Raw genomic sequence first — 27,664 nt, forward strand, 5'->3', positions numbered from 1 at the left:
GGTTTTGGCAATTAAATAGTAGGTTTTGGTAATTAAATGGCTAAATACTCATATTGGTATTTTATTTCAACCTCATTTGTCAAGAAGGTATTTTAATTAAAAAAATCGGCGTTAAGGCATTTTAATTGAATAAAATTACCAATTAGGTCTTTTTCCTCGTCGGCGACCACTTTTCCGGCGAGAACTCGTCACGCGGTGGCTTAATCTGTGTTTAAGCTGCTGATGTGGCACTGTTTTCTGACCAACGCGGATCTTAGCTGGGACTCGGGGTGAACTCGGCGACGGCGGGGAGTTCTTTGAGCGGAGCTTGGAGCGGCAGCATAGCGTCGGTGGTCTCCGACGAGGAAGAGAGGACGGCGACGACTGACGGTGGTAGGAGGTGGTCGGGTCTCAAGTTGAGGGCGAAGGGAAGCTCAGAGTTGGGTTGGTCGGCGGGAACTTGAGCAGCAACAAGTTCGGCGTGGGGAAGCTCGACAAAGAGAGGAAGAGGGAGGGTCTGGGGGATGAAGGCGGGGAGTGGAGGGAAGAGGAGGAGATGGAGGTGTTGAAGTCGGGCTCGCCGTGGACAGAAGGGGGAGGAGAATGGGGTTGCTGTCGTCAGAGCTCGGTGATGGTGAAGGAGGCAGCGGGACAAGGGAGAGTGGCGAGGTGGAGGGGCTGGCCTGAGATGGTCGTGGGGCTGGTCTGCAAGCATGGAAGGGGGATGGGGTGGAGGCGGTGATGGCGGGTGTGGGGCTCGTCGGGGTTGACGACGAGGGAGAGAGGCGCTGGCTGTTGGAGACGAGAAGGAAGGCAGCGGCGGTTGGATCTGGAGCTTGGTGACAGAGCTTGGGTGGCTGGGGCAGAGGGGGTCGCCGGAAAAGTGGTCGCCTACGAGGAAAAAGACCTAATTGGTAATTTTATTCAATTAAAATACCTTAACGCCGATTTTTTTAATTAAAATACCTTCTTGGCAAATGGGGTTGAAATAAAATACCAATATGGGTATTTAGCCGTAATTAAATAGTAAGTTAGGGTGTTGTTTTGACATTGCGACTAAGTTCTTCCGCTATTTTCAAACAGCACCTTCTAGAATATCAATATTGCTATATTGGGTTAGTTTTGGTAGTGGTCTCTTTGATCTCTCATTTATACAAATTAGTCCTCTTTGCTAAATTGAAGGGTCCTCTAGAGAAGAAATTATAAAAATTACAAACCGTATAGGCAGACGATATAGATTCCACCCACAAAAGCCATAATTTGGTTGTGCATCGACTATGTCCACCGTACCTGAACGGTCAGATAATTATAATCGATAATAACATCACCGTTCATATCGCTATTTTAAAACCGTACGTGAAACGTCATGAGACACTGGCTTCATATGGCACCTCGATGGCCAAAAATAAATGCAAGGACTTGGTCGATATTATTAAATATCTAAATATTGTTGAAGCTTTTAAAAAGTCTAACAGGGAAAGGTGGATCTAATAAAAATATTAATTAGATAATTTAACCGATTATTTTGAGTGCCAAATGTAATGATTATTTTGAGTGCCAAATGTAATGAAAGGAGTCTTTCCAAGAGACTAGCGTGCACCCCGTGCAAAGCGTGACCCTTTTTTTTAGTACTGTATTTTTAGCTTGTCTCTCTCTAACTTTTAATACATTTTATTTAATTATTACATGCTTAAATTTAGAAATCATATCTACTCCTTTGTACTTAAAGAATGATCAAAATTTTAATACATTTAATTTAAAAATCATATCTACTATTCTATAATTAAAGAATGATCCAAGTTTTAATACATTTGATTTGTTTTACCATTTATGTTATAGTAAATTACTATAGAATGAATAGTATTTTTTATTTACTGTTCATGCTACAACATTTACTGTGGTATCTACTACAACATGAACAGTAATCCTTCAGATTCTCCTTTCAAGTATACTAGTTTGCACCATGTGCAAAGCACTGTACCCTTTTTTTTAGCATCGTATTTTGAACTTGTCTTTCTCTAAGTTTCAACATATTTAATTTAATTATTGCACGCTTAAAATAGAAATCATATCTACTCCTATGTACTTAAAGAATGATCTAAGTTTTAACAATACATTTGATTTAGAAATCATATATACTCCTCTATACTTGAAAGAGAATCCACGTTTTAATACATTTAATTTGCTTTATTGTTTATAACACAGTAAATTATTGTAGAATGAATAGTAGCCTCAAGAGTGAAGGCTCAGGTCTGATTTACTATTTATATTGTAGTATGAACAGTTACTTGGATTGCAGGGGCAGAGCTGATTTGCTATTTATATACTACAGTGTTTTATTGTAGTATTTACTGTAGTATGAACAGTATTTCTTTGATCCTCCTAAGTATAGAAGAGTATATAGGAGTAGATGTGCAGAGCAATCCGCTAGAAAGCTAAGGCCCGTTTGGATCAGATATTTTGAAGGGGAAAGGAGGGAGAAAGCTGCCAATTTGTTAACTTTTTGACAGCTTTCCCCCTCCTTTCCCCTTAAAAATACCCGATCCAAACAGCCCCTAAAACAAAGAAACCCAAAAATCTACGATGCAACCAGCATGAGTTATTTTCCTTTATTTATTTATTTATTTATTTAAGTTAACAATGAGAGTTTTAAAAACCCATTAACAATGAGAGTTTAAAAAAAACAAACCTCGTAAGCACGTCAGTATTCGCTTGTAGGCATTTCCTATTGCGTGTGTAAGCCGATTAACCTCACCAATGTCAGCTGATAGTATCCAATGAACTATGCCGATTAACCTCACCAATGTCAGCTGATAGTATCCAATGAACTATAAGCTACATCTGTTAGATAATTTTTTTTTATCAAGTGGGCCCCACCGTGGTGGGGCCCACAACAAAAGTTTTCCTCATGGTTGGCACCGTCCTGCAGCCAAAGTTGAAGAAAAAATGAAAACGCGAAAATAATTTGGGTGTGGGGCCCACATGAATAGTAACTAATAATATTTTATTAGTACATAGTATTTTTCCAAACGATATAAATAGACCTCAAATCCTTAAGGAAAATTAATTCCAAAAACAACAATCAATATATACAGATATATATTGTAGAATAGCTAGTGCTAGTAGGAACAGTGCCCAGACCGAGAATGTCTTATAGATCGAGGAGATCTTTGCCTGAGGAGATCGAGGAGATCTTTGCATGAGGAGATCGAGGAGATCTTTGCCTGATAGATCGAGGAGATCTTTGCTTGATAGATCGAGGAGATCTTTGCCTTATAGATCGAGGAGATCTTGACAGTACTGGGTTGGTGCACACCAGAGTACTGGACTGCTGTTCCTGGAAGCAATTTGGCCTTGGGATCCTTGCACCGGAGTAGGCCAAATAATGCTTTAAGCACAGCGTTTTACAAACGCACAGCAGCTGAGTTGGAAAATTTTAAATTACTGTACTTTAATTTTCTGTTCAATTTTTACTATTTTATATCTGTATTATGCCAGAATTAACCACAGGCGCCAACAATCTTAAAGCATTATTTTGATCTACCATGGATCCTGTGAGGACTCTTGGAGTGGACTGTCTTAAGTTAGAGAATTTTGACGGTTCCAACTTCAACGCATGGCATCGGAAAGTAATCTTCGGGATGCAACTCCTGAAAATCTACTATGTGGTTTCTGAGGAAAAACCCGACTCTGAAGAAGACTCTAAAGCTGAAGCCTCTTGGGCTAAAGATGATCACTTCTGCAGGAGTTATCTCCTTAATTGCCTGGCTGATCATCTAGCAGATGCTTACACCAACAAGCCCTCTGCAAAGGAAATCTGGAATGCTCTGGAGGACCAATACAAGGATGAGGAGAAGCTGTCCAAATCTCACCTTATTGACAAGTTTCTAGACTTGAAGTTTGAAGATGACACTGAGGTCTTGCCTCAAGTTAAAGAGCTTGAAAAGCTTGTTATGAAGCTGAAGGATGAAAAGATCAATCTTTGTCAAACATTCGTCTCTGGTGCAATTGTCAACAAGCTTCCTCCATCTTGGATGTCATTCTCCACTGACATTCGGAGAAGGAAAAGACAGGTGACTCTGTCTGATTTGAAGAGGTTCATTCGGATCGAGGACAAGACTCGGACTCGCACGAAGACTGAGCTCCTTACTAAGCAGAAGGCGTCTAACATGGTGGCGGCTAACTCTGAAAAGGGTAATTATTCATCTTTCAAGAAGAAGAAGTCTTTTAATAGAAGGAAGAACCAAAATCCGAAGAACCTGAACGTTCAAAAGAAGGAGTTCAAGAAGAGCGGCAAATGCTTCAACTGTGGGAAGCAAGGACATTTTGCCAAAGACTGCAAAGGACCAAAGAAGAAAATAACACACAATGTCAATCAAGTTGATGATTGTGTGGCTATGCTCTTCCAGGTAACAACTCCAAGCAACATCTCTAGTTGGTGGTTAGATACGGGTGCTACTTGTCATGTATGCTCCAATAGAGATATGTTCTCTTCTTATGTTGCTACTACAGAGAACGTATCAATGGCTGATCGTTCTGTGGTTCCTGTTCTTGGAACTGGGACTATGGTACTGACTCTTTCTTCGGGAAAGACTCTCACATTGAAGGATATGAAACATGTTCCCTCAATTGCTAAAAACTTAGTCTCTGGAAGCATGTTGTGTGATGCAGGCATGAGGCTGGATTTCCAAGGAGGAAAGGCTGTATTATCCATCAAGAAAATGTATTTTGGTAATGCATATCGTACTGATGGCATGTATAAAATCAGTACGAGTGCACTCAACCCCATTGTAAATGAAGTATCCTCCTCTGCTTACTCTTCTGTGTTATGGCACAATAGGCTGGGACATGTAAATTATAGAAAACTGTCCAGCATGGAGAAGTTAGGATTACTTCCAAAATGTGGGGGTAACAAACCTGAGAAGTGTGAAGTTTGCGCGCAAGCAAAGCTGACAAGGAAGCCATTTTCAAGTGTCATGAGGAGCACCAACCTGTTGGATCTGATTCATTCAGATACTTGTGATTTCAAAAACTTCGTCACTCGTGGCGGCAAGAAGTACTTCATCACCTTCATCGACGACCATTCTCGCTTCTGCCACGTTTACCTGCTAAAATCTAAAGATGAAGCCTTCAACAAATTTGTCGAGTTTCGGACTCGAGTGGAGAAGCAACTTGGACTGCAGGTGAAAAGACTCAGGAGCGACAGAGGAGGAGAGTACCGATCTAAGGAGTCGGAAGTATACTTCAAGGAGCATGGAATCATTGCTGAAACTACTGCTCCGTATTCTCCACAATCTAATGGGATTGCAGAAAGAAAGAATCGTACATTGACCGAGATGGTGAATTCGATGCTGATCACATCTGGTCTACCTACCTGCTATTGGGGAGAGGCTTTACTAATGGCAAACTGGATTCTGAACAGAGTACCCTACTCCAAAACTGATAATACTCCTCATCAGTTATGGTTGGGATATCCAGATTCTTTGGATAATCTCAAAGTGTGGGGGTGTCTCGCATACGTTCGAATACCAGATATCAGAAGGCCTAAGCTCGGACCAAAGGCAAACAAATGTGTATTTCTTGGCTTTGCTGGAGATAGCAATGCGTGCAGGTTCCTGGACCTTGGAACCAACTCCATCATTGAAGCTCGGGATGCAAAATTCTTTGAGGATAAGTATATCAAACATACAGGCTTATTGCTCAAAGATGTAGCAGAGAATGCTAGTACATCAGATGCACAAGAGGAGCCAGTCAATAATGAAGGAGTTGTCGAACCATCTTCCAAGCGCGTCAGAAGACAGAAAGATTTTGGAGATGACTTTATCACCTATAATGTGGAAGGAGATCCACAGACTTTTTAAGAAGCAATGCAGTCAACAGACGTTCTTCTGTGGAAAGAAGCTATAGATGATGAGATGGATTCATTGATCCAAAATCACACTTGGGAGCTGGTGGACGTACCTGAAGGTGCAAGGCCTATCAGTTGCAAATGGATCTTCAAGAAGAAGCTCCGTCCTGATGGTACTATTGAAAAGTACAAAGCAAGACTGGTGGCAAAAGGATTCTCTCAGAAAGAAGGTATATACTTCTTTGATATTTATGCACCAGTTTGCAGGATCGCTACCATCAGAGTACTTATCGCATGAGCGGCGATTAAAAGATTAGTCATACATCAGATGGATGTGAAGACTGCCTTTCTCAATGGAGATCTCACAGAAGAGATCTACATGGAGAAACCAGAAGGACTTGATGCTCCAGCTGGTAAGGTTTGTAAACTTGTTAAGTCATTATATGGACTTAAGCAGACACCAAAACTCTGGCATGAGAAATTTGATGGGGTTGTTCGCAACAATGGGTATCAAGTCAGTGAATCTGACAAGTGCCTATACATCAAAGTCGCTGAAGGAAAGGTGGTGGTCATCTGCCTCTATGTGGATGATATGCTCATCATCGGGAGTGATTTGGAGATAGTAACATCTACCAAGAAATTTCTCTCGGCACAGTTCAGCATGAAGGACCTTGGAACTGCGGACGTGATTCTCGGAATCAAAATCATATACTCTAAAAAGGGTATTGGATTGTCCCAATCTCATTATGTCGAGAGCATGCTAAGGAAGTATGGCTACTACGACCTGCCAGAACTGTCAGTGCCGTATGATTACAACAAGAAGCTTCGATCGAACACTGGAAGACCAGTAGAGCAGCTAAGGTACTCAAAGATCATTGGGAGTCTTATGTACGCGATGAGCTGCACAAGGCCAGATATAGCATTCGCTGTAGGAATGCTTAGTAGGTTCACAAGTAATCCTGGAAAGCTTCATTGGGATGCTGTCCAGAGATTGATGAGATACCTGAAAGGAACTACAAGTCTGGGCCTATTCTACACTGGATATCCAGGTGTAATCGAAGGCTATTCAGATGCAAGCTGGTGCTCAGAACTAGATGAGTGCAGATCTACTGGAGGATTTGTCTTCACCGTGAGTGGAGCTGTCGTTTCATGGAAGTCTAAGAAGCAGACCATGATTGCACAGTCATCGATGGAATCTGAATTCTTCGCACTCTGTGTTGCAGGAGATGAAGCTGAGTGGCTCAGTTGTATTCTCTGAGACCTTCCATTGAAGGAATTGCAAGGCGCAATTACTATCTATTGTGATAATCAAGCGACGAGTGCTGTGGCAGCGAACTCGTTGATCAATGGAAAGAAGCGGACCATTCGTCTGAAGCATGGCTATTTGAGAGAGCTCATTTGTTAAGGAGTCATCTCGGTGATTGACGTCCGATCTTCACAGAATGTGGCTAATCCTTTGACTAAGGGTCTGAAAAAGGACATAGTCAAAAGGACGTCTGCTGGAATGAGCCTCAAAGTTTTGTAAGTCTTACAAATACTTACCATGTTTATTAAGTTATTAGTTCAAAGCTTATGCTACTAATAATAAAATAATTGGTTCAAAAGTCAAGTAAGATTTGCAAAGTTTGGTGAGTCTTACAAATACTTACCATTTACATCTAGTTATTAGTTCAAAGCTTATGCTACTAATGACAAGATAAATGGTTCAAAAGTCAAGTAAGATTTACAAGTGAAAGGGCTTGAGTTTTCTTAGATTAGTCGGTGTCTAAGGCAAGGTTTAGGGGTTGCGTAACGCGCTCCACAAGGAACGAGGTACTTAATTGATCTTTGATCAACCTCTAATACTATCCTTACCTGGCTGAACTACCCGAGTAAAACTTTGATCTTTTCACTAGAATCCTATCATGTAAAAGGGATGGCTGTTAAGCCTTAATGAGTCCAAAGTATTTCGGATGTGGGGTGTTAGATAGGAAACACACCTAAAGGACTCAACTAGAATCCTATCATGAGAGAGGGTGGCTCTTAAGCCTTAATGAGTTCAAAGCATTTCGGATACGGGATATTTGATAGGAAACATGCCTAAAGAACTCACCTATGCATGGGTAGAGATTTGGCCGTCTCCTATGGTGTCTTGTGGAAAGATACCTAGAGCCCTAGCAAAAACCAGGACATGCATAGGGCCATAAATGTGCAAAGATAAAGGCAAGGCCAAGGCAAAGGCAAAGGCAAGTGTGGTTCAAAGTGAAAACTACCACAGATGAGTTTGATCTTATGTGATCGCTGGATTTTTAGACATGTGCTGGTTCAAGTCTCTGCGACACCATGCACCTATCTTTTATTCAGTTGGTCTAAGGGGGATTCAAGTCATTGCGACATCTACCTTATGCATAACGATTGAAACGACGGCACCAATACACGACACTAGTTTTAAAAAAAATTATGGGGGATTGTTAGATTTTTTTTTTATCAAGTGGACCCCACCGTGGTGGGGCCCACAACAAAAGTTTTCCTCATGGTTGGCACCGTCCTGCAGCCAAAGTTGAAGAAAAAATGAAAACGTGAAAATAATTTGGGTGTGGGGCCCACATGATAGTAACTAATAATATTTTATTAGTGCATAGTGTTTTTCCAAACGCTATAAATAGACCTCAAATCCTTAAGGAAAATTGATTCCAAAAACAACAATCAATATATACAGATATATATTGTAGAATAGCTAGTGCTAGTAGGAACAGTGCCCAGACCGAGAAGGTCTTATAGATCGAGGAGATCTTTGCCTGATAGATCGAGGAGATCTTTGCCTTATAGATCGAGGAGATCTTTACCTTATAGATCGAGGAGATCTTGACAGTACTAGGTTGGTACACACCAGAGTACTGGACTGCTGTTCCTGAAAGCAATTTGGCCTTGGAATCCTTGCACCGGAGTAGGCCAAATAATGCTTTAAGCACAGCGTTTTATAAACGCACAGCAGCTGAGTTGAAAATTTTTAAATTACTGTACTTTAATTTTCTGTTCAATTTTTATTATTTTATATCTGTATTATGCCAGAATTAACCACAGGCGCCAACAACATCGTCCATCAGATTTTTAAAAACCTTTCTTTTTTTCTTTTTTTTTCTTTTTTTTTTTTTGCAAATAATGTGGTCGGCTAACACCACCAGAGTAATTGATGTCCGTGTTATCAAAACAGGAATTACAATACACATAATATTCTAATGAGAGAAAGTAAAGAATAATTGCAGGTAATCAATTTCTCCCTCCAGTATTTTCTTGTGCTGGATCACCGAGCAGTTAGTATCCATAAGCTCCTTTCCCTGGCTTGGTCAGGTGTTCAGTCTACAAATTGATGCGTCATACTTCTGAATGAAGGCAAGCACTATTTAAAATTTCTGCAGTCCTGAAAAAATACATACTAGTTTTAAATAGTCGAAAGACTCGAAACCGAATTTGAACGAGAAACAATTGCTAGTAAATGGAATAAACGACCTTTGTGTTTCAAAAGAGAAATATATTAGTTTTGCTTTGACTCTTAGCGTCTTCCTTGAACATGGAGAAACCGACGGGGAGAATTTTCAGACACTCCCACTAATGAATGTGAAGTTTTGTTCAAACAATGAATTAACGAGGAGTTACATCACATGCAAAATACACCATACATTTTGAGTTCTTGACCTTTAAATGAAAAGTATGAGCGGAAGTTCATATTTTGGAAAATGAATGTATAAAGAAAAAAAATTCCGGAATTTGAAAATAAATTTGTCATTATCACAGAAGAAATACTGAAATCATCAACTTTTTTCCTTTCGATCCTTTAAAATATTACAAGGGGAAGGTCTTGAAAATGGATAACTTCTTTAAGTTCATAAAATAAAAAAAGGAACTGGAGATACAACCGTTGCCAAGTTATGTTGCCACTTTCAAGCAAGTAACCTCTGACACTAAGAACCTTACTAATTCATCGAGCTTAAACAAGCGGCAAAGATGTTGTCAGGGGCCAAAATTGTAATGTATTTCCATAATAAAATATGTTTATTAACCAAAAAAAAACAAATGTAGATGATTAGCTATTATCCTATGTGTAAGATAAGGAAAAGCAATTTTCTTTCTTTCTTTAGGAAAAAAAACAATTTTGTTTTTCTTTAGAAACTATCTTACTTCTATCATCTGCATCGTTAACTACGTCCTAACAACTAGCGATTAGAAACAACTAATTTATGAAGTTTGAGATATGCACATCCAGAACCATAAACACAGAAACAGCAATTAATACTTTGTACCCACATATAATGCAGGCAGCATAAAGTTCACAATGACTGTGTTTTCATGACAAGGCAGCAGAAGTATTTTCAGAGTGCTTACTTACAATTCGAAGGTCAGCTTCTCAGTCTCCATCCTTACATTGGTCGATGGTTTGTTTCATGCCATCCAGCTGCTCAATGATGTACTCTAACTTCATGCAACAAATCTCATTAGAAATTCTGGCACTATAATCACACTTCTCGAATGGACGATATTCACAAGCACTTTTGATTTCCTCTCGCAGTGTCATTTGTATCTCCTGTTTCCATCACAATCTTATATCATTCTCTTATTCAGAAAAGGGAAGAGATAATTACTAATACAGCAAGACATATCCTTTCGAATTACTAATTATCATATATTACTATATGGTCCTTTTGGACGACTGCCCTCCGGAAGAAATTCCAGTCTCCACCATAAGCTACTGGCACTCTGAATCAGTTGTTTATTTAAAGTGTATAGCACTAAAAGCCCTTTTTCAGTTAACAGCATTGAGATTTGACAGCGTAGATAGATCACTAATTTGAAGCATAGTTGCGCAATTCGCTGGACCCACCCTCAAGCCGTCATGCAGTCCTTGCAAACTGATTCCCGATACATTTGAGAACCGATTCCCTTTGAGACATGAATTGTTTCTGGTGTATTACTTACAAGTATGTGGGCCGCAAAGACCCTTTTAAGTGCACATGCGCAAGACGCAATTCTATGTCGCAATCAAGTGAAGGGAGGCACGCATTAGAATATATGAGCCAATGACATTATTGTAACTAAATACTTACGTTAATAAAACGTGAAATGAAACCAGATCCCAATACAAACTATGTGTTAAGAACAGAACAAAGAAACGAACTCCATAAAAGGAAGCATTCAAGTATTTTGTATGAAAAAAATATTGAAATGCATAATTAGCTTTCTAGTTTCTAGTTTGCTATTATATACTTTGGAAAACTTTAAGCGCACCCAAAAAAAAAAGTTACAACGTACTACTAACCGAATTTGCATACTGAAGCAAGTCACCCCATGTCGAATCTAAATTTTCCAAGTGGCAAATTGCATACCACCCGCTATGTACCATGTACCGTGTAACTATGATTTGAAGCATTATGCAAGTCATGAGAAAGGGTCGTCTTCAGCTAGATTAACGTTGAAGGAATGATACTGGCATTAAAAGAATATGCAAAATAACTGCTTGAACGCTGTCAAACTTATGCTCTATATAAGCCTATTCAATGATGGTCTTACACGATCATTTTAAACTCAACTAGGCTGTTAGTTGAAGAAGTTTTAAATGGGCATATCATGGGACCTAGATGCATTAGCAGCTGTTGTGATATACTACGAAATCTTCGCCTTCTCTTAAAATTTTGCATCTGCATACTCATCCAGTGTCCTTATTCCAATCGTCAGCTAGACAAACAAAGGCAAAAGAAAACTTAGGACATGACCAAGTTGAGCCATGTTCACTTGTTTAGCACTATTATCTATGAAATCCTCACACATTTAAGACTTTAACAGTATATGTTTTGATATATGAGTTCATAGAAGAGGGTATTTCTTCATAATATCAACAATTGTTAGGAAAAGATGTAAAATGGGTGATTGATATTATATTTAAGCATGTAGAAATAATTATTGTTGAGTATTAGTCCGTGGTGCAAGTTTTTTTTAATTCTCAACACCTATTCTCTTTATCTATTTATTAGCCTACAATGAGGATATATAGTTCCAAAAATTTAGTGGAATTCATTCACATATCAACTATACATCTGTGAAGCCTAGTCGATTATCTTTTCATTATAGTTCATTGGTGGATGCTTCTCATGTCAGAAGCTAATGGTAAATAAGAACTTGCAATTCCCAAAACACATGGTTTTAGTTTTGGAGATGTTTGATGCTTATGTTTACATCAAGCCTATATACAAACACTAAAGCAACATCATCCCAAACTTATGGTTTCCACCAAAACAAAGTTTTTGGCAAATTTAGTTAGCAATATTTCACTTCCATTCTTCTAATCAAGTTAGAGGTTCATTACAAATGAATATATTAAATCAAACTTTTTCTTGCCTGCAATTTCCCGATTTTTATATGCCTTAACCGTGAATATGACCTGAGTCCAACTGTTGTTCCCCTCCAGAATATTCAACAAATTTTGGATCAGAATAATGTTAATTGCACATTCTATGTGTCCAAAATCAAAGAAGGAAACAACAGTCGTTGAGATCTAAATAATTTATCAGGAATTTCTATAGCGATCAAAGTTTTGGTCTCAAGAGGTCAAATTATGGAAAGTTTCAAGTGGGTTCACAATGGAAACTTCAATGCATTCTCCCATTTGCAAAGATTCAACGATTGTTGTAAAAAGCCTGCTAAAACCCTCAACTTGCTGCATTAGTTTTGCAATTTCTTTAACTTTAAAACAAATTTCTTAATTCCTTTTTGTTATATTCCCAAAAAAAAACCAACTTTTTCTGCTGAAGAAAATTCAAACCCTAATTTACTCATTTTTTTTAAAGGAAAGCAATTGAATACCTTGATGGATTGCATGAACTCTCTGCAGTGATTAGCGACGGCCTCGTTCCTTGGGCCCGTGGAGTTGGCGAGCTCGTCCATCACGGATCCTGCCAGCTCCACAACTCTCACTATTCTCTGGAGTTAAAATAAAACAGAGAAAAAATAAGACAGAAATTTCTCCATTAATTTGAGAGGGGGGATGTGGGCTATTATCGATTGATTACCTTTTCAACGTGTTGAAGGCGCTGCAAGGAAATGGGTTGATTTTGGGTACCCATATCTTTCTTCTTGATTTTTTGACTCGATGTGAGATTTTTTATTTAATTTTGATTTAGGCGTCTGAGCTCTCTGGGTTTTGAGGCGGAAGGAGAGGATGAGATGCGAGATTTTGGCAAATTTTAGAATACCCCCTTAACTTGGGCGATTATTAGGGAACCACCATAAATCTCAAATATCCGAACCCCCCCCCCCCCCCCCCCCCCCTCCTCCTCCTCCCTCCTCCTCCTCCTCTCTCGTTTAGTTGTTATGAGGAATACCCCCTTCAACTTTCAAGGTTTTGTCAAAATATCCCTAACGACGTAAGGTGTAATTTCGCACATTGGGCGGGTAAAATTATACAGGGGTATGTTTTATATTACATTTAGGCATGAACCGTTATTTTACTGGAAAAATATAGCGTGTGTAATTGATCGTCCAATGAAAAATTGCAGCTAAAATCGTTAGAGGGTTTTACGAAAAAAAAATCATAAAGTTGGTTTTTTTTTTTTTTTTTTGGGGGGGGGGGGGGTTGAGGGGGTGGTGGGGGTTGTTGGGTTTTTGGGGTTTACAAACTTTATTTTCAATCATGTGGACACTTGAGATTAGGGGTGCTAAACCGTATTTATATCCGAGGAAATATCTGTAATTGTATCCATTAGGATACAAATATAGTTACTCAAATTTATAAACGATAGGATATGGTTATAGATATGATTTTATAGTGAAATATAGGGCTGGGCGTATTCGGTTCGGTTCGGTTTTAAGCCCAATCCGCATCCAATCCGAATTTTTCGAATTCTCAAAACTCTCATCCAGATCCAGATTTTTTCCCCTTCATCCGAATATTCGGCCCAACCGAAATTCGGTTCGGTTTCGGTTTTGAACCAAATTAACTTCGGTTCGGTTCGGTTCGGTTTCGGTTTTGAACCGAATTAACTCCATTTCACAAAAATCTGGGTAAGTTTTAGTTATATCCAAAACTGAAAAGAAGCAATCAAAACTGAAAAGAAACAATCAAAACTGTACTAAGCCACTTAATCAAATTGTATGATCTGAATATAACTAGCTTAATACACTAGGAGGACCATGTAATTATGTAGCCTTTTTTAGAGAAAGAACAATGTTTGGCAGGCACACACACCTTTTGATGATTTTCGTTAATTTTTAGCTGCCTTTTTCTCATCAAAAATTATCTTATATCCTTGACAGCCTATACTATAGGTTAATTTGATATCCAGCACCAGCCAACTGTATTCATGTTATCACTGAAATTTGACCAAAACACTAAATTTATCATTCAACCTCAACATCTTGTATTGATTTACGGAAATCTCACTTAACTATATCAGCGTACTCAAATATATGTTAGTATAAACTCCACCCCACAATTCTTAAATGCTAAACATTCAGCCATAAATTTTCTTCACACACAAGGCTCGCAGCTACTTTTTGTTTAAGAATTCGGTTCGGTTTTTTTTGGGCGGTTCAAGGGTTCAAACCGGATCCAGACCGGTTTAATTCGGTTCAGGCGGTTTAGAGACTTCTTCTCATCCATTTAATTCGGTTCGGTTAACCGATCCGTTTTTTCGGGCGGTTTTTTCGGTTGAACCGGTTTGTTTCGGTTTTTTCCCACCCCTAGTGAAATATCTGTATCCGTATCTGAAATATCCAATTACATATTAGTCATACTCTTACGATAGTTTCGATTCTTAGATTATGGATTTGTGGTTAATTTTAATCATCAAGATGTTAAATCTTAACTTTTTAGTTATAATGAACATATTAACGAACTTTTCTGTATCGTATGAAGTATGTTTTTCTCAATACTATCTAGTTTCATATCCGTTTTGTATCCTCATGCGTATCCGCTTATATATCCGCATGTTTAACCGTAACCATGTCCGATTTTAGCAGATATGGATGTGCATTTTTCTTACCGAGGTATATCCATATCTGTATCCGTATCCGAGATGAGTAAGTGGAAATGAATATGGTAAGAATTATATCCGAGCTGTATTCGGACCGAATGCACCCCTACTTGGGGTTGAAAACTAGTCGAATTTGAAAAAAATGTTGTCTTAGGAATTTAAGAGATTGTCAATCCATGTAATTAGCATTTTTTTTGTAATTATTCAGGATTAATAATCTGATATAGTGTGTTTCTTCATGTATTTTGACTAATATTGCAATTAAGTCAGGGGCGCCGCTGAGGCGGAACATCCGGTTCCGCAGAACAGGGCCCCCAACTTGGGGGGTCCCAAATCGCGCAGCCGCCCCTTCGCCATCCCAGCCGCCCCCAAATCGCGCAAAAAAAGATCAAGCCATCGTCGGCGGCGGAGCTTCCGATCTTCCCCCTCCCTTTGGTTCTTTTCCCTGGCGCGATCCTCCCTCTTCAGATCTTCGAGTTCCGCTACCGGATCAGGATGCACACCCTCCTCTACTCCGACCCTCGTCGTCGGAATCCTCCTCCGTCGCCGCCGTCAGCTGCATCGCCGAGATTGTGAAGAACGAGAAGCTCACCGACGACCGCTTCTTCCTCATCGCCAAGGGGCAGGAACGCTTCCGCATCAACAAGACCCCAGCCCCTTGGTCTTCTCACCTCTCTGTGACTCTGACCTCTCAAGGTAACCTTCTATGACTGCCATGTGTTTGATGAATTGCCTTGGTTTTGTATGTCTTTCATTTTCTTGCATGTCTTTCATTTTCCTTAGTAAAAAGTTACCTCTTTTGATAGCAGTTTTGTAAACTTTGTGATAAGTTCCATTACCAGAAAACATGACTAAATACTTTTTGATTGTTGATTTGCTGAGTTCACTAGGATGTGTCTTTGTGGGCATATAAAAAAAGTAGAATTGGTTGGCTGAGGGGGAAAACATAATTTGTGAAGAATTTAGAAAATAGCAATGCTAATTTGGTGAAAGTAAATAACTTAATGGATGAAATTTTTATGTATTTTCCTTTGTAATTATTATGTTTTTTTTTAATTTGTGGTGACTGAAAGATTACCTTGTGGCTGAAAGATTACCTTAATGGATGAAAGATTTTGTTTCGAACTGTGTGGTCGATTAGGTCATTGAGGGAAACGTCGAAGAGTGATGGGAAGGCAGCTAAAAATCTCAGTAAGCTTGTCGGACATGTCAAGATTATTAGTAAGATGTTGATTTTGTGTATCTTTTTTTTACTATCAATATTTTGCACGTAATATGTTTTGCATAGAACCATTGTTATGTCTTAATGTTTATTTTAATTCTAGATATAAAAAATTCTTTCCATGGTTAGTACTACGTATAAAAATAATCATTAGTTTCTTCTGAAGATTGATTAAGAGGCCCCGATTAAAATTTAGAACCGGGCCCCCAAATTGTCAGCCACGCCTCTGAATTAAGTCAAGTGGTCTCCGTCTACTTCTTTAAGCTTCTCTTTGAAATTGCATTTGTCAAACATTAATATATATAATTCTTTTCTCTCTCCCCCCCCCCCCCCCCCCCACNCTGAATACACATGATTTGCAGTCCCTTTGTGAAGATTTGATAGACGTTAGATTTGAATCCAAGTCTATTTAAAACAAAACTCAAGTCTATACCACCTTAAACCACTTGACCAAACAATGGTATCTGTAGAAGAATTTACGTCTCATTTGGTATGCGAGAATCAAGTAATGTGAGAATTGAATGGACTAAGAAATGTGAGGAAACTAAGACATGAATAAAATGATCATTTCCATTCTTTATGCTTGGGTGTAATGAGAATGAGGTGATAACAGACAAATTTAAAAATTATCTATTTTATTGATTTTCACTTAAGTGGGAATGCCCGTTCCCTATCATCTCAATGGTCATTTCGATACAAAGTAAGAATAAACATTATACTTTCCAAGAAGAGGTTATGTTTAGTATAAAAAATGAGAAATGTGAATTGATATTCTATTTTCGCTCATTCTCGCATACTAAAGAAGACCTTAAAGAATTATCATATATGATATCCTCAATCTCTTATAATTAGTAAAAATTGTTAAGTACACGAGATTACATTGACTAACTTGCTAAAAATTAATACATTTTGATAAATAAAAATTAGATTTGGGAAAATTGCTTCCAGGCCCTAAAATTTTAAAGGCAGTGTCACCCAGCCCCTTATATTTTTACCTATACGCTGCAGCCCCCAACTTTTGAAAATTTTGTGCCCCAGCCCCTCCAATTCAGCTCCGCCCAAGTTTCAATGCATAACATGTTAAAATCTCAACTTTACCCTCAACATGCTTCTTTCTTTCTTCCTCCTCTAGTCCTCCTCCTCCACTCCCCCCTCTGCCCCCTCCTTCAACTCTCTCATCCTCTCCTCCTCCCCCTCCTCCTCTCCGATCCCGCGGTGGCGCCGGCTCCCTCTTCTGCGTCGAGATCCGCCGCTTGTTGGGGGTTTTCTAATGGCCGACAACCACATCGCCGACGACTCCGCCACTGTTCTTAGCGACGTCGATGACGAAGACGCCTCCCCTGTACAATTTTTATTTTATTTTTTGAGGAAAAGATGTAATTTTTATCTCTATTTTTGCTTTCTAGGAACGAATTTTCCCCCTTTTTTGCTGATGGTTTTTTGTTTTGGTTTTCTGTGAATAAGGGAAAGGGCGAACCTAGTGCTTGACGAAATGCTTCGGTGGAGAAAAAGTTTGTGTTTTGGGTAATTATGTTAATGTGGGAAGTTGTCTTGTGTAAATATGTGTATGGGTGGCTATATGTTTGATGAAATGGCTCAAAAAACTCAACTTTCTACTGTAATATGAAGTTTGGACATGTACTGTGGCTCAAAAAATCGACCTTTTGCTTGATGACATTGCCGACGACTCCATCGTCGTTCTCAGTGACGTCAACAAAGGTTAATTTCAGGTTGGGGCTCACGATTGCCGACCAGAGAAAGCGTTGAAACGCTTGGCGCGTAGTGACGTGTCAGTGGAGATTGTGTTTATTACTAATATATAAATAAGTTTTATTAGAATAAATTAAGAAATTAAAAGTGAAGAGTTTATTAGTTTCTCCTCCTCTGGACTATGTGAAATGTTTATGAACGTGCAAAGTGTAGATTTGCTTAATGTATGTTTAATATTTGTACTGATTGGATCAGTCATCATTGTACACATATATAAAGAAGATATGTTATTTGTTATGTCATCAGTGATACGGGTGTATCTTCTCTTTGGAACTTAGCGATCCTCATGATAGCATGAGAATAGAGGTGTCAAACAGTATAAGGAAACGCAGGAGGAAGCGTGGAACGAGACGACGAGCAGAAGAATCGAAGTATCTAGTTTTTAGCCTGTGAGTCGACTCATAACAGTCATGAGTCGACTCATCAGGTTGAGTCGACTCATGACTGTCATGAGTCGACTTATCGCTGATTTTTTGAGTTTTGTCTAGTTTCTGACGAGTCGACTCATCTCAGTCATGAGTCGACTCATCGATGGTTTCCTGGTTCGTTTGGGTTTCTGTTCACACGAATTCCTGTTGGTTTTGGGTCTGGTTATTGTTTACGTCAAAAGTTGGTTTTGTCATGGAATTCATTATATCTTCAGTCGATTACAATAAATTCAAAAAGAGATAGCCTTTTTATAAGACTTTTTTTACACAACAAAATGAAAATTACAACTCTTGGGAAACAAACGCAGGATCGTTGTTTGGATCACTGCTTGCGTGGGATCTTTGCCTGTGCCGGGGGTGCGTTAGCCCGTGGACCACCAAATCACAGATTCTGATTGAATCGTGAGGGGTTTATGATTCTGACTTCGTTTATCGAAGTGAGAACTTGAAACGATATCTTATCAAGGTAAGATAGTCGTTCTTCTTGAAATCAAGTCAAAGCCTGAATATCAAGGAGTTACAGAAGCTCGAGTACTTTGCCCTCTCTGCTCTGAAATCAGCCTGTGGATGCTCTCTGATCAGCCTCTTCCAAAAAAAATCGATCTCGAGGGGTATTTATAGCCTCTGGGATGAACAGTGCTTCCGAGACAGTGTTTACTGTCTCGGGAACAGTAACTGTCTGGCAGTCTCGGGTTCCGAGACAGTAAAGACTGTCTCGGGAACAGTAACTGTCTGGCAGTTTTTCGTTGTAACTGTCTTCCCACGTTTTCAAACTCTATTATTTTGGTAGTTATTCACGTGATTCTCGCCCACGACATTCCCCATGTTCTTTGACAGTTAATGGCCACGTGTCGGCGGTTTATAAAACAGTTTCTGAACCTTCGAGAACTGTCTCGCACGGAGAGACAGTAAACACTGTCTCGCGCGGAGAGACAGTAAAGACTGTCTCGCGCGGAGAGACAATAAAGACTGTCTCGCGTGCGAGACAGTAAAGACTGTCTTTTTTTCTTTGATTTTTCGATGATCTCCTCTTGAGCTGTATTTGGATATCTATTAGCATTTTTTGACGCCTACAGATACCCCCTCCAAAGTGTTCCAGACTTATTCTTTTATAGAGGAGTCTGGGACATTTTGGATAAGACAGGTCTTATTTGCAATCTTTTCAATACTTGATTGAGTAGATCGTGTAGAAAAATGGCTCCAGCCCTTGATCTCTTCATTCATTAGTCTATTTCAGTTCTTTGTAGAATAGCTAATGCTTCTCCGGCCCTGCGTTTATCGCTTGACCGTTGTTGAGACCTTGAATCGAGGCTGGTATTTCCAGATTGATATTTGTATGTCCATTGAAAGTTCGTCAGGTTATCCTTAACAATATTCAGATTAATATCCTCCAGAAACTGCCTGTCGAGTGTAGGAAACAGTTTAGACTCGTGTACCTATTAGAGTAGTATGGTCTCTTTTTTGTTGGTAGAGATGAACCCGCTGATGGAGAGGAAGAATTTTATATTCTATCTCCTGGTCTCTTTTTTGTTGGTAGAGATGAACCCGATGATGGAGAGGAAGAATTTTATATTCTATCTCCTGGTCTCTTGTTTGTTGGTAGAGATGAACCCGATGATGGAGAGGAAGAATTTTATATTCTATCTCCTGGTCTCTTTTTTGTTGGTAGAGATGAACCCGATGATGGAGAGGAAGAATTTTATATTCTATCTCCTGGTCTCTTTTTTGTTGGTAGAGATGAACCCGATGATGGAGAGGAAGAATTTTATATTCTATCTCCTGGTCTCTTTTTTGTTGGTAGAGATGAACCCGATGATGGAGAGGAAGAATTTTATATTCTATCTCCTGGACTCTTTTTTATTGGTAGAGATGAACCCGATGATGGAGAGGAAGAATTTTATATTCTATATCCTGGTCTCTTTTTTTGTTGGTAGAGATGAACCCGATGATGGAGAGGAAGAATTTTATATTCTATCTCCAGGTGCAAAGGAAACTCAAAGTGGGATCTCCACTTAGAGAATCTGGACGGGTTTGAATAATCCTAACTGTCATAAGGTTTGATTATTCAACTGAAAGTGGACCTCTCGTTCATGGAAGGAATCGAAAGGGGATTTTGGTTTTGGTCCTAACTATAGTAAGGTTTGACCAAGTGGGAGTTTTGAGACGATCCTAACTGTTTAAAGGTTTGATCGTTCAATTTGTGGACCTCTCGTTCATGGAAGGAATCGAGAGGGGATTTTGGCTTTGGTCCTAACTGTTTAAAGGTTTGACCAAATAGGAATTTGATACGATCCTAACTGTTTAAAGGTTTGATCGTTCAATTTGTGGACCTTTCGTTCATGGAAGGAATCGAAAGGGGATTTTGGTTTTGGTCCTAACTGTAGTAAGGTTTGACCAAGTGGGAGTTCTGAGACGATCCTAACTGTTTAAAGGTTTGATCGTTCAATTTGTGGACCTTTCGTTCATGGTGAAACGAATCGAGAGGGGATTTTGGCTTTGGTATTAACTGTTTAAAGGTTTGACCAACATGGGGATTTGAGACGATCCTAACTGTTTAAAGGTTTGATCGTTCAATTTGTGGACCTCTCGTTCATGGAACGAATCGAGAGGGGATTTTGGCTTTGGTCCTAACTGTTTAAAGGTTTGACCAAAGGAGGGTTTGAGAGGGAAGATTGATCCAACGAAGTGATCGAATCTCATCTCAGCAAAAGAATATTCGGAAATCACCGTGGGGATGTAGTATTTAACACTTTGTTTGTAATGATCGGGTTATTCCTAAGAAAATTACATATAGCATTCTTTCGGGAACTTCCGTTACATGAACCATCCACCCCCAGCTTTTTCTTGCGAAACTGAGTTTATCATTATGTTTAGCTATATGATCGGGTTATCCTTAAAAGTACCATGCATGGCATTCTCCAGGAACTTCCCGTGAAAGAAAGGAAATAGTTTAGACTCATATACCTGTTGGAGTATTAAGGAGCAGTTTATACTCGTATACTTTTCGGAGTGAGATGGAGAAGCAGTTTATACTCGTATACTCATCGGAGTCAGGGAAAACAGTTTATACTCGTGTACCCAATGGAGTTGGGGAAATAGTTTATACTCGTGTATCCAATGGAGTAAATGGTCGTCTTTATTTGGCTTGTTTCGCCATTATGACGCCGGAGTCAATTAATGCTTGGATCTTATTTTTGAGTCCAAAGCAAATATTGGTGGGATGAAGAACCCTTCTGTGGTATGCACAGTAGTTTGGATCTGTAATCATCTTAGCACCCTCCTGATCTTTAATAGGCGGTAGCTCGATTTTATCATTGGCGAGAAGATATTCCAATATGGCTGGAGCTTCATCATCTTCGAAAGAATACTCCTTTTGGAACCTCGGATCGAGAGTTGCGTCCACAGAAATTGCGGATGTCGTCGGTTGACTTCTCTCAACTTTCTTCCTTTTAAGAAAGTATTCAGCTTGTTCGCCACGTAACTTTAACTCTTTCCAAGTTTTGGATGGTACGACCCCCAGAGCTTCCAGGACATCGATGGAGAGGTTATTGTGGCATGTTTGCAGGATGAACTCCTCTGTAATAGGATCTCTGCAATTCATTGCTTTGTTACGGAAGCGCTTGACAAAATTGTCGACTGACTCCCCGTCTTTTTGTTTTTCATCCAGAAGGGTTCCGATTGACACTTCGGTGTCATCATCGAAGAAGTTGCTGAGGAACAAACTCTCTATGTCATCCCAGTAATTGATGCTCCCTGGCTTGAGCCGTCGGTACCAATCGAAGGCCGACCCGCGAAGGGTGCCAACGAATGACCGGACCATTAAAGCCTCATTTCCGGAGATCATACTCAAATGAGACTTGAAATAAATCAAGTGCTGAATAGGCGAGCTCTTCCCATCAAACGGTGTGAAGTTGATCAGATTGAATTTTATCGGGTACGGTATTGAATCTCATTCTCTTGGATAGGGACATGGAATACTCGTCTTCTCTTTCATTTTCTCGTCATCGTCTATGTCTTCATTCGAAGGACGTTGAGGAGAATGAGTTAGACCACCCCCTGTAAGAGGTGCCATTGAACCACCCCCAATATCGTTATTGGGAGGATGTGTTAAACCACCCCCAGCGTTATTGCTATTGGGAGGTGTATCAGCAAAGATGACTTCATCCACTTCTGGATCACTATCATCTGCCACATTCTGAGTGTGGTGGCTGGATTCAGCTCGCTGACTGGACTCAGGAGGTTGAGGTTGTTGAGTTAGCAACTCTCTCATTTGTTGAATAGCTAACTCCATCTCTGTCTTCATCTCAGCTCTAATTTCTTCACGTTGCTTCTTTAGAGCTTCTTGAAGCATTTGAGCAAATTGATCAGAGGTGATTGTGAGTACTTCTCTGGTTTGTCCCGTGCTAGACATTGTACCATCAGATCATCAGAAGCGATTGCAGAATAAGTGTCTGAAAGTTCATCCTCCGAGGACATTCTTTCATGCATTCTCTTATAATCCCTACGTCTGATGGCTCCTAATTGGAGTCGAGACATCCGTTGAGCAATTCTTGGATTGACTTTTTCTCTCGGGGAAAAATCGGGATTTGAGTCACTTGAATGCCGCTTAGACTTTCTTTTATCAGCCACGTTGATGGTGACTTCAGGGAATTCAATCATCTTGGGAAAGCTGATCTTATAACGTCGTGCACAGGAACAATGAGAGCGAATAATTTTTTTCGAATTTATTCACAACCCCAACTTGATTATACAGATTCATCGGTATGAGAGTTGCTGAGACAACAAAGTCGTATCGATTTGTTGGGCATGACGCTCCCGGTATGACGATGTCTTTTGTGAATGCGTCTTCTTATCCTGAGGGTGTAAAACTTATTGGCATTCTCAGGACAATTTATTATTTGCCTTTGAACGATCCAAAGGTTATTCGTGGAGTCCCGACCGTTATAGAACCACACCCGTTTGTGGTATGGAGTCTTAAACGGGCTCCGAATGCTGATTTTGCACAAATCCAGTTTTTGGAATCCAAACTTGGCAGAATTTCGGTGGTTCTTTGTCACGCGGTTTCCTTCTCGCCTTTCTGCGGTCTTTGTTGTGAGAGAGGCACGGGCAAGAGCAGCGTTTGCAGATGTTTTTTGTATGGCGTTCTTTGAGGGTCGAACGAGTCGCTCTTTTGACATAAGTCGCATTCATCTTGTCGTGAGTTTGGCAGAGATATGAAGTGATTGGTTGTTGAGACAAACTGAACCACTCGATGTCTATACTCGACTCTAAGTCGCATGATAACGACCGCCTGTCGGTTTGTTCAACATGCCTTAGCCAATTGAACAGACGCGACGGGTTGCAGTCGTCTCTAGACCGAGTTTCTTTTCGATCAGTCGCAGGGGCGGCTTTGATTTAATGACTCTTAATTGAAGAAGAGGATCATTATGAAGCAGAGGGTTTGCGAGTGGAATCGCTCAGCAAACAATCAGCGAGGAGTCTGTCATCTGTAGGCGTCGACGGAGTCGAAAACTTGCAAAGCCTTCTAGAAGATAAATCCTTTCTGCATTTGTGAGGCGAGGAAGACTTGAGGATGAGGATGACAAAACCCCTCAACTTCGCTTGTGCTCGAATTCGTACTCGACCGTTGATTCATCGGATCTTGATGATGGTTACGACATCGAAGCGGTCTCGGCAGCGAGACAGTTGCCGCGCCCCCCGTCCCGACTGTGGTCGCCCAGCTTGTTTGCGTCAAAAGTTGGTTTTGTTCATGGAATTCATTATGAATCGTTCAGTCGACTACAATAAATTTTAAAAGAGATAGCCTTTATTTTTTTTTTTTTTTTTTTTTTTTTTTTTTTTTTTTTTTTATAAGACTTCTTTACACAAGCAAAATGAAAATTACAGACTCTTGGGAACAAAACGCAGGATCGTTGTTTGGATCACTGCTTGCGTGGCGATCTTTTGCCTTTGCGCGCGGGGTGCGTTAGCCCGTGGACCACCAAATCCACAGATTCTGATTTGAATCGTGAGGGGGTTTATGATTCTGACTTCGTTTATGCGAAGTGAGACTTGAAACGATATCTTAATCAAAGGTAGTAGATAGTCATTCTATCTTGAAATCAGTCTAAAGCCTGAATATCAAGAGTTACAAACGCTGAGTACTTTGCCCTCTGCTGCTCTGAAATCAGCCCGTGGATGCTCTCTGATCATCCCCTCGGTTGCCAAAAAAAAATCGATCTCGGGGGGTATTTTATAGCCTGCTGGAATGAACAGTGCTTCCGAGACATGTGTTTTAACTGTCTCGGGACAGGTAACTGTCTGGCAGTCTCGGGTCCGAGACAGTAAGACTGTCTCGGCCGCGCGAGCACAGTAAATACTGTCTCGGAACAGTAACTATCTGGCAGTTTTCGTTGTAACTGTCTTCCACGTTTCAAACTCCGTTATTTTGGTAGTTTTCACAGGTGATTCTCGCGCACACGACGTTCTGTAGGCTGTCTAAAAATCACAATAGATAGTTGATCCCCCATCAAATACCGATGATGGAAGTTATAATCTGACGACTTCCAGAAGGCTACAATTTGAGGACTTTCACCTAGAAGGTTACAATCTGACGACCTTCACAACAACTAATGAAAGCCCCAATTCAACAGCCTTCACAATCAACATCGGGAGTTACAATCTGACGACTCTCATATTTTCAAGGAGCCAGGAAGAAGATTACAAGAGGACGATCTGTTCAAAGCTCTAGCAAAAGAGACTACAAATTGACGGTCTCTTCATATTAGAATGCAGATATCTCTCAAACCGTAAGGAATTTGGCGAAACGGAGGATGTGCAAAGCTCTGGCAAAAGAGACTACAAATTGACGGTCTCTTCATATTAGAATGCAGATATCTCTCAAACCGTAAGGAATTTGGCCAAACGGAGGAAGCGAACCGAAGCCTTTGGCTCGGTTCAGATGGCTCCGTCTCGTCGAGATAGCCGATTTTCATATATAATTCGTCCAATTCCGACGTACGGTTTGAAAGTTATGACATGTTCTTCGTAACAAGTTATGTTCTGAAGTCCGTCTGCAAGACTGGACTTCATCAGAACATTGGACTTAGCCTGAAGCCCGCCAAGCCCGCCTAAGGTTCGCCTCTGCATTACAGAGTCAAAGCGCACATGCTCAGCTCTGCGTTTGTTCGCCTCTGCATTACAGAGTCAAAACGCACAGGTCGAACCAGCGTTATAACCTCAAAACGCAGAGGTTATCCTTGTGATATAACATCAAAACGCAGAGTTACGGCCCAACTCTGCGTTTTCAGCCTAAAACGCAAAGTTAATCTCTAAAACAGCACGAACTATACGTTTTCAGCCTAAAACAGGCTTAACTCTGCGTTTTCCAGCAGACATCTAACTCTGTGACGCAGAGTTAAAGCACAAACGCACACATAACGTGCGTCCCAAACTCATGATGCAGAGTTGAATTTCAACTCACAAGCTACCTGTGCGTCTCCAATAACGCACACATAATGTGCGTTCTTCAACAAATTCAACCATGCGTCCCAAACCCTTGATGCAGAGTTGAATTTCAACGCACAAGCAACCTGTGCGTTTCCAATTCCAGAACGCATGCGGCCTGTGCGTTTCAAACCTTTGACAAAGGTTTAACTCTGCGTCTCAGGCCTTAGACGCAGAGTTAAGGCCCAGAACGCCGTTTTTAGCGTTTGACTCGTTCAAGCACGCAATGAACAGTTCCAGGAACTGTTTTTCCCCACGATTTGAGGGATTTTTGCCCCACTTAAGAGCGGATTAAGGGGGTAGTTACCACCCTAAATCCCCTATAAATAGTGGAAAACTCAACTGAGTTCAGATCCTTCTTTTTGGGCAGCAAAGAAGAGATCTTCGGCTAGCTTCTGATCGGATTTTATCTCATCAACAGAGGGAGATTCGGTTAAGGGCTTTTGGGATCTGAGACTTGGCAGCAAAGGGGGAATTTCTTGGAGATCGGATCATTCTCCAACAGAGATCATCTTCAAGATCGGTAGCAGGAGCATTCCCTTGGCTTATAACCGACTTTCGGTTCAAATCAACTCTTTTTCAAGAGTTCAAACTCGTTCAGAGTTATCAACTCGATCAGAGTTCAAAACTTGCTCTGCAAGTTCTTCTAAAACTCGTTCAGAGTTATCAACTCACTCGTCCAGAGTTTCAAACTTGCTTTGCAAGTTCTCCACAGCGTCAAATCGTGAGGAGAAGACCACGTTCCAGTGAATCAAGACGTTCGGATCGTCAACGAGAAGCAAACTCGACGCGAGCATTCGAGGGAGGCATCTCATCGCCACCGTGAAGAACCCAGAATTAAACAAAGGGGAGAATCAAATTCATCCTCCTCTCTTTTGTAATCGGAATCCAAATTGTAATTGATTTTGAGAGGAATACAAGTCAAATTTTCTTTCATTGTCTTTTTACTACAAATTTCCAACAAACATCGACACCCGCAATTACATACTTTTACTGCAAATTTCCATCAAACAAAAGATGGCGACTCTGCTGGGGACTAGCTTCTCTGACGAAGAAGTGGTGGCGCAATCCGACGTTCATCTCACTGGAACGACCGTTGAAACTCTGATTATCGAGTTTGATCAAGCCAAGTACGAGGAGGCCATCTCCTCCGGATCCCTTAGCCCCAAGGCTATGCGCAAGATCCACAAAGTTTCCGAGGAGACTAAAGCTCCAGTTGTAGCCAACTCATCTAAAGACTATCTCCCATGGGGGTTGCACTGTTCATACAGTCCCCTCCCTAAAGGAGAAGTCTCGACTTTGGCACGCCAAAAAAGCCGATCCTCCAATCAACGCGAACTCCGCGTTTGCGAGCCTCAACATGAGCTCTGCATAAGCCAAGCTAAACGCAACCCTCAGGTGTGCGTTTCCCAGATAGAACACAGCTTTCAGAGGCGTGTTCTAACATCAAAACGCAGACCTCAAAACTGCGTTGATTTGGTAGAACGCAACTCTCAGGAGTGCGTTTCAAAACTCAAACGCAACTCTCAGGAGTACGTTCTATCATTTAAATGCAGACATCAAACCTGCGTTGATCTGGCTGAACGCAACTCTCAAGAGTGCGTCCCAGAACCAAAACGCAACTCTCAGGAGTACGTTTCAGAACTCAAACGCAACTCTTAAGAGTACGTTCTATCATTTAAACGCAGACATCAAACCTGCGTTGATCTGGCTGAACGCAACTCTCAAGAGTGCGTCCCAGAACCAAAACGCAACTCTCAGGAGTGCGTTTCACAGACTGAACGCAACTCTAAGGAGTGCGTTTCAGAATCCGAACGCAGATCGCAGGACTGCGTTTCACTAGCAAAACGCAGACTTTGGTCTTGCGTTAATCAAGCTAAACATGACCCTCGTGTTCCTTCTTTGGAACACGATGTGATTCGTTGTGTTC

The 27,664-nt window shown here is 40.5% G+C and overlaps 1 protein-coding gene across 2 annotated transcripts; it reads right to left on the reverse strand.

Moving 5' to 3' along the window:
• Nucleotides 8,951-13,097, reverse strand: LOC109841086 (mediator of RNA polymerase II transcription subunit 11). Of its 2 annotated transcripts, none has more exons than XM_020409952.1 (4): nt 12,868-13,097; nt 12,662-12,778; nt 10,190-10,388; nt 8,951-9,227 (listed from the first exon to the last, which is right to left on the reverse strand). In XM_020409952.1, the coding sequence occupies exons 1-3, from the start codon at nt 12,919-12,921 to the stop codon at nt 10,212-10,214; spliced, it is 348 nt and encodes a 115-aa protein (XP_020265541.1). In that variant the 5' UTR covers nt 12,922-13,097; the 3' UTR covers nt 8,951-9,227; nt 10,190-10,211. The 2 variants fall into 2 exon arrangements, with proteins under 2 accessions (XP_020265541.1, XP_020265540.1); XM_020409951.1 differs by having other exon boundaries at nt 10,194-10,388; nt 12,868-13,096.

Source organism: Asparagus officinalis, chromosome 5 (genome assembly GCF_001876935.1).
Source record: "Asparagus officinalis chromosome 5, Aspof.V1, whole genome shotgun sequence".
NCBI lineage: Eukaryota > Viridiplantae > Streptophyta > Magnoliopsida > Asparagales > Asparagaceae > Asparagus > Asparagus officinalis.

Bases quoted from the DNA above. Each gene is read 5' to 3' on its own strand.
- LOC109841086 (XM_020409952.1), bottom strand. From the start codon at position 12,921: ATGGGTACCCAAAATCAACCCATTTCCTTGCAGCGCCTTCAACACGTT. The intron at 12,779-12,867 runs GTAATCAATCGA...TTTTAACTCCAG, and splicing joins GCCTTCAACACGTTGAAAAG to AGAATAGTGAGAGTTGTGGA. The intron at 10,389-12,661 runs GTATTCAATTGC...TGATGGAAACAG, and splicing joins AGTTCATGCAATCCATCAAG to GAGATACAAATGACACTGCG.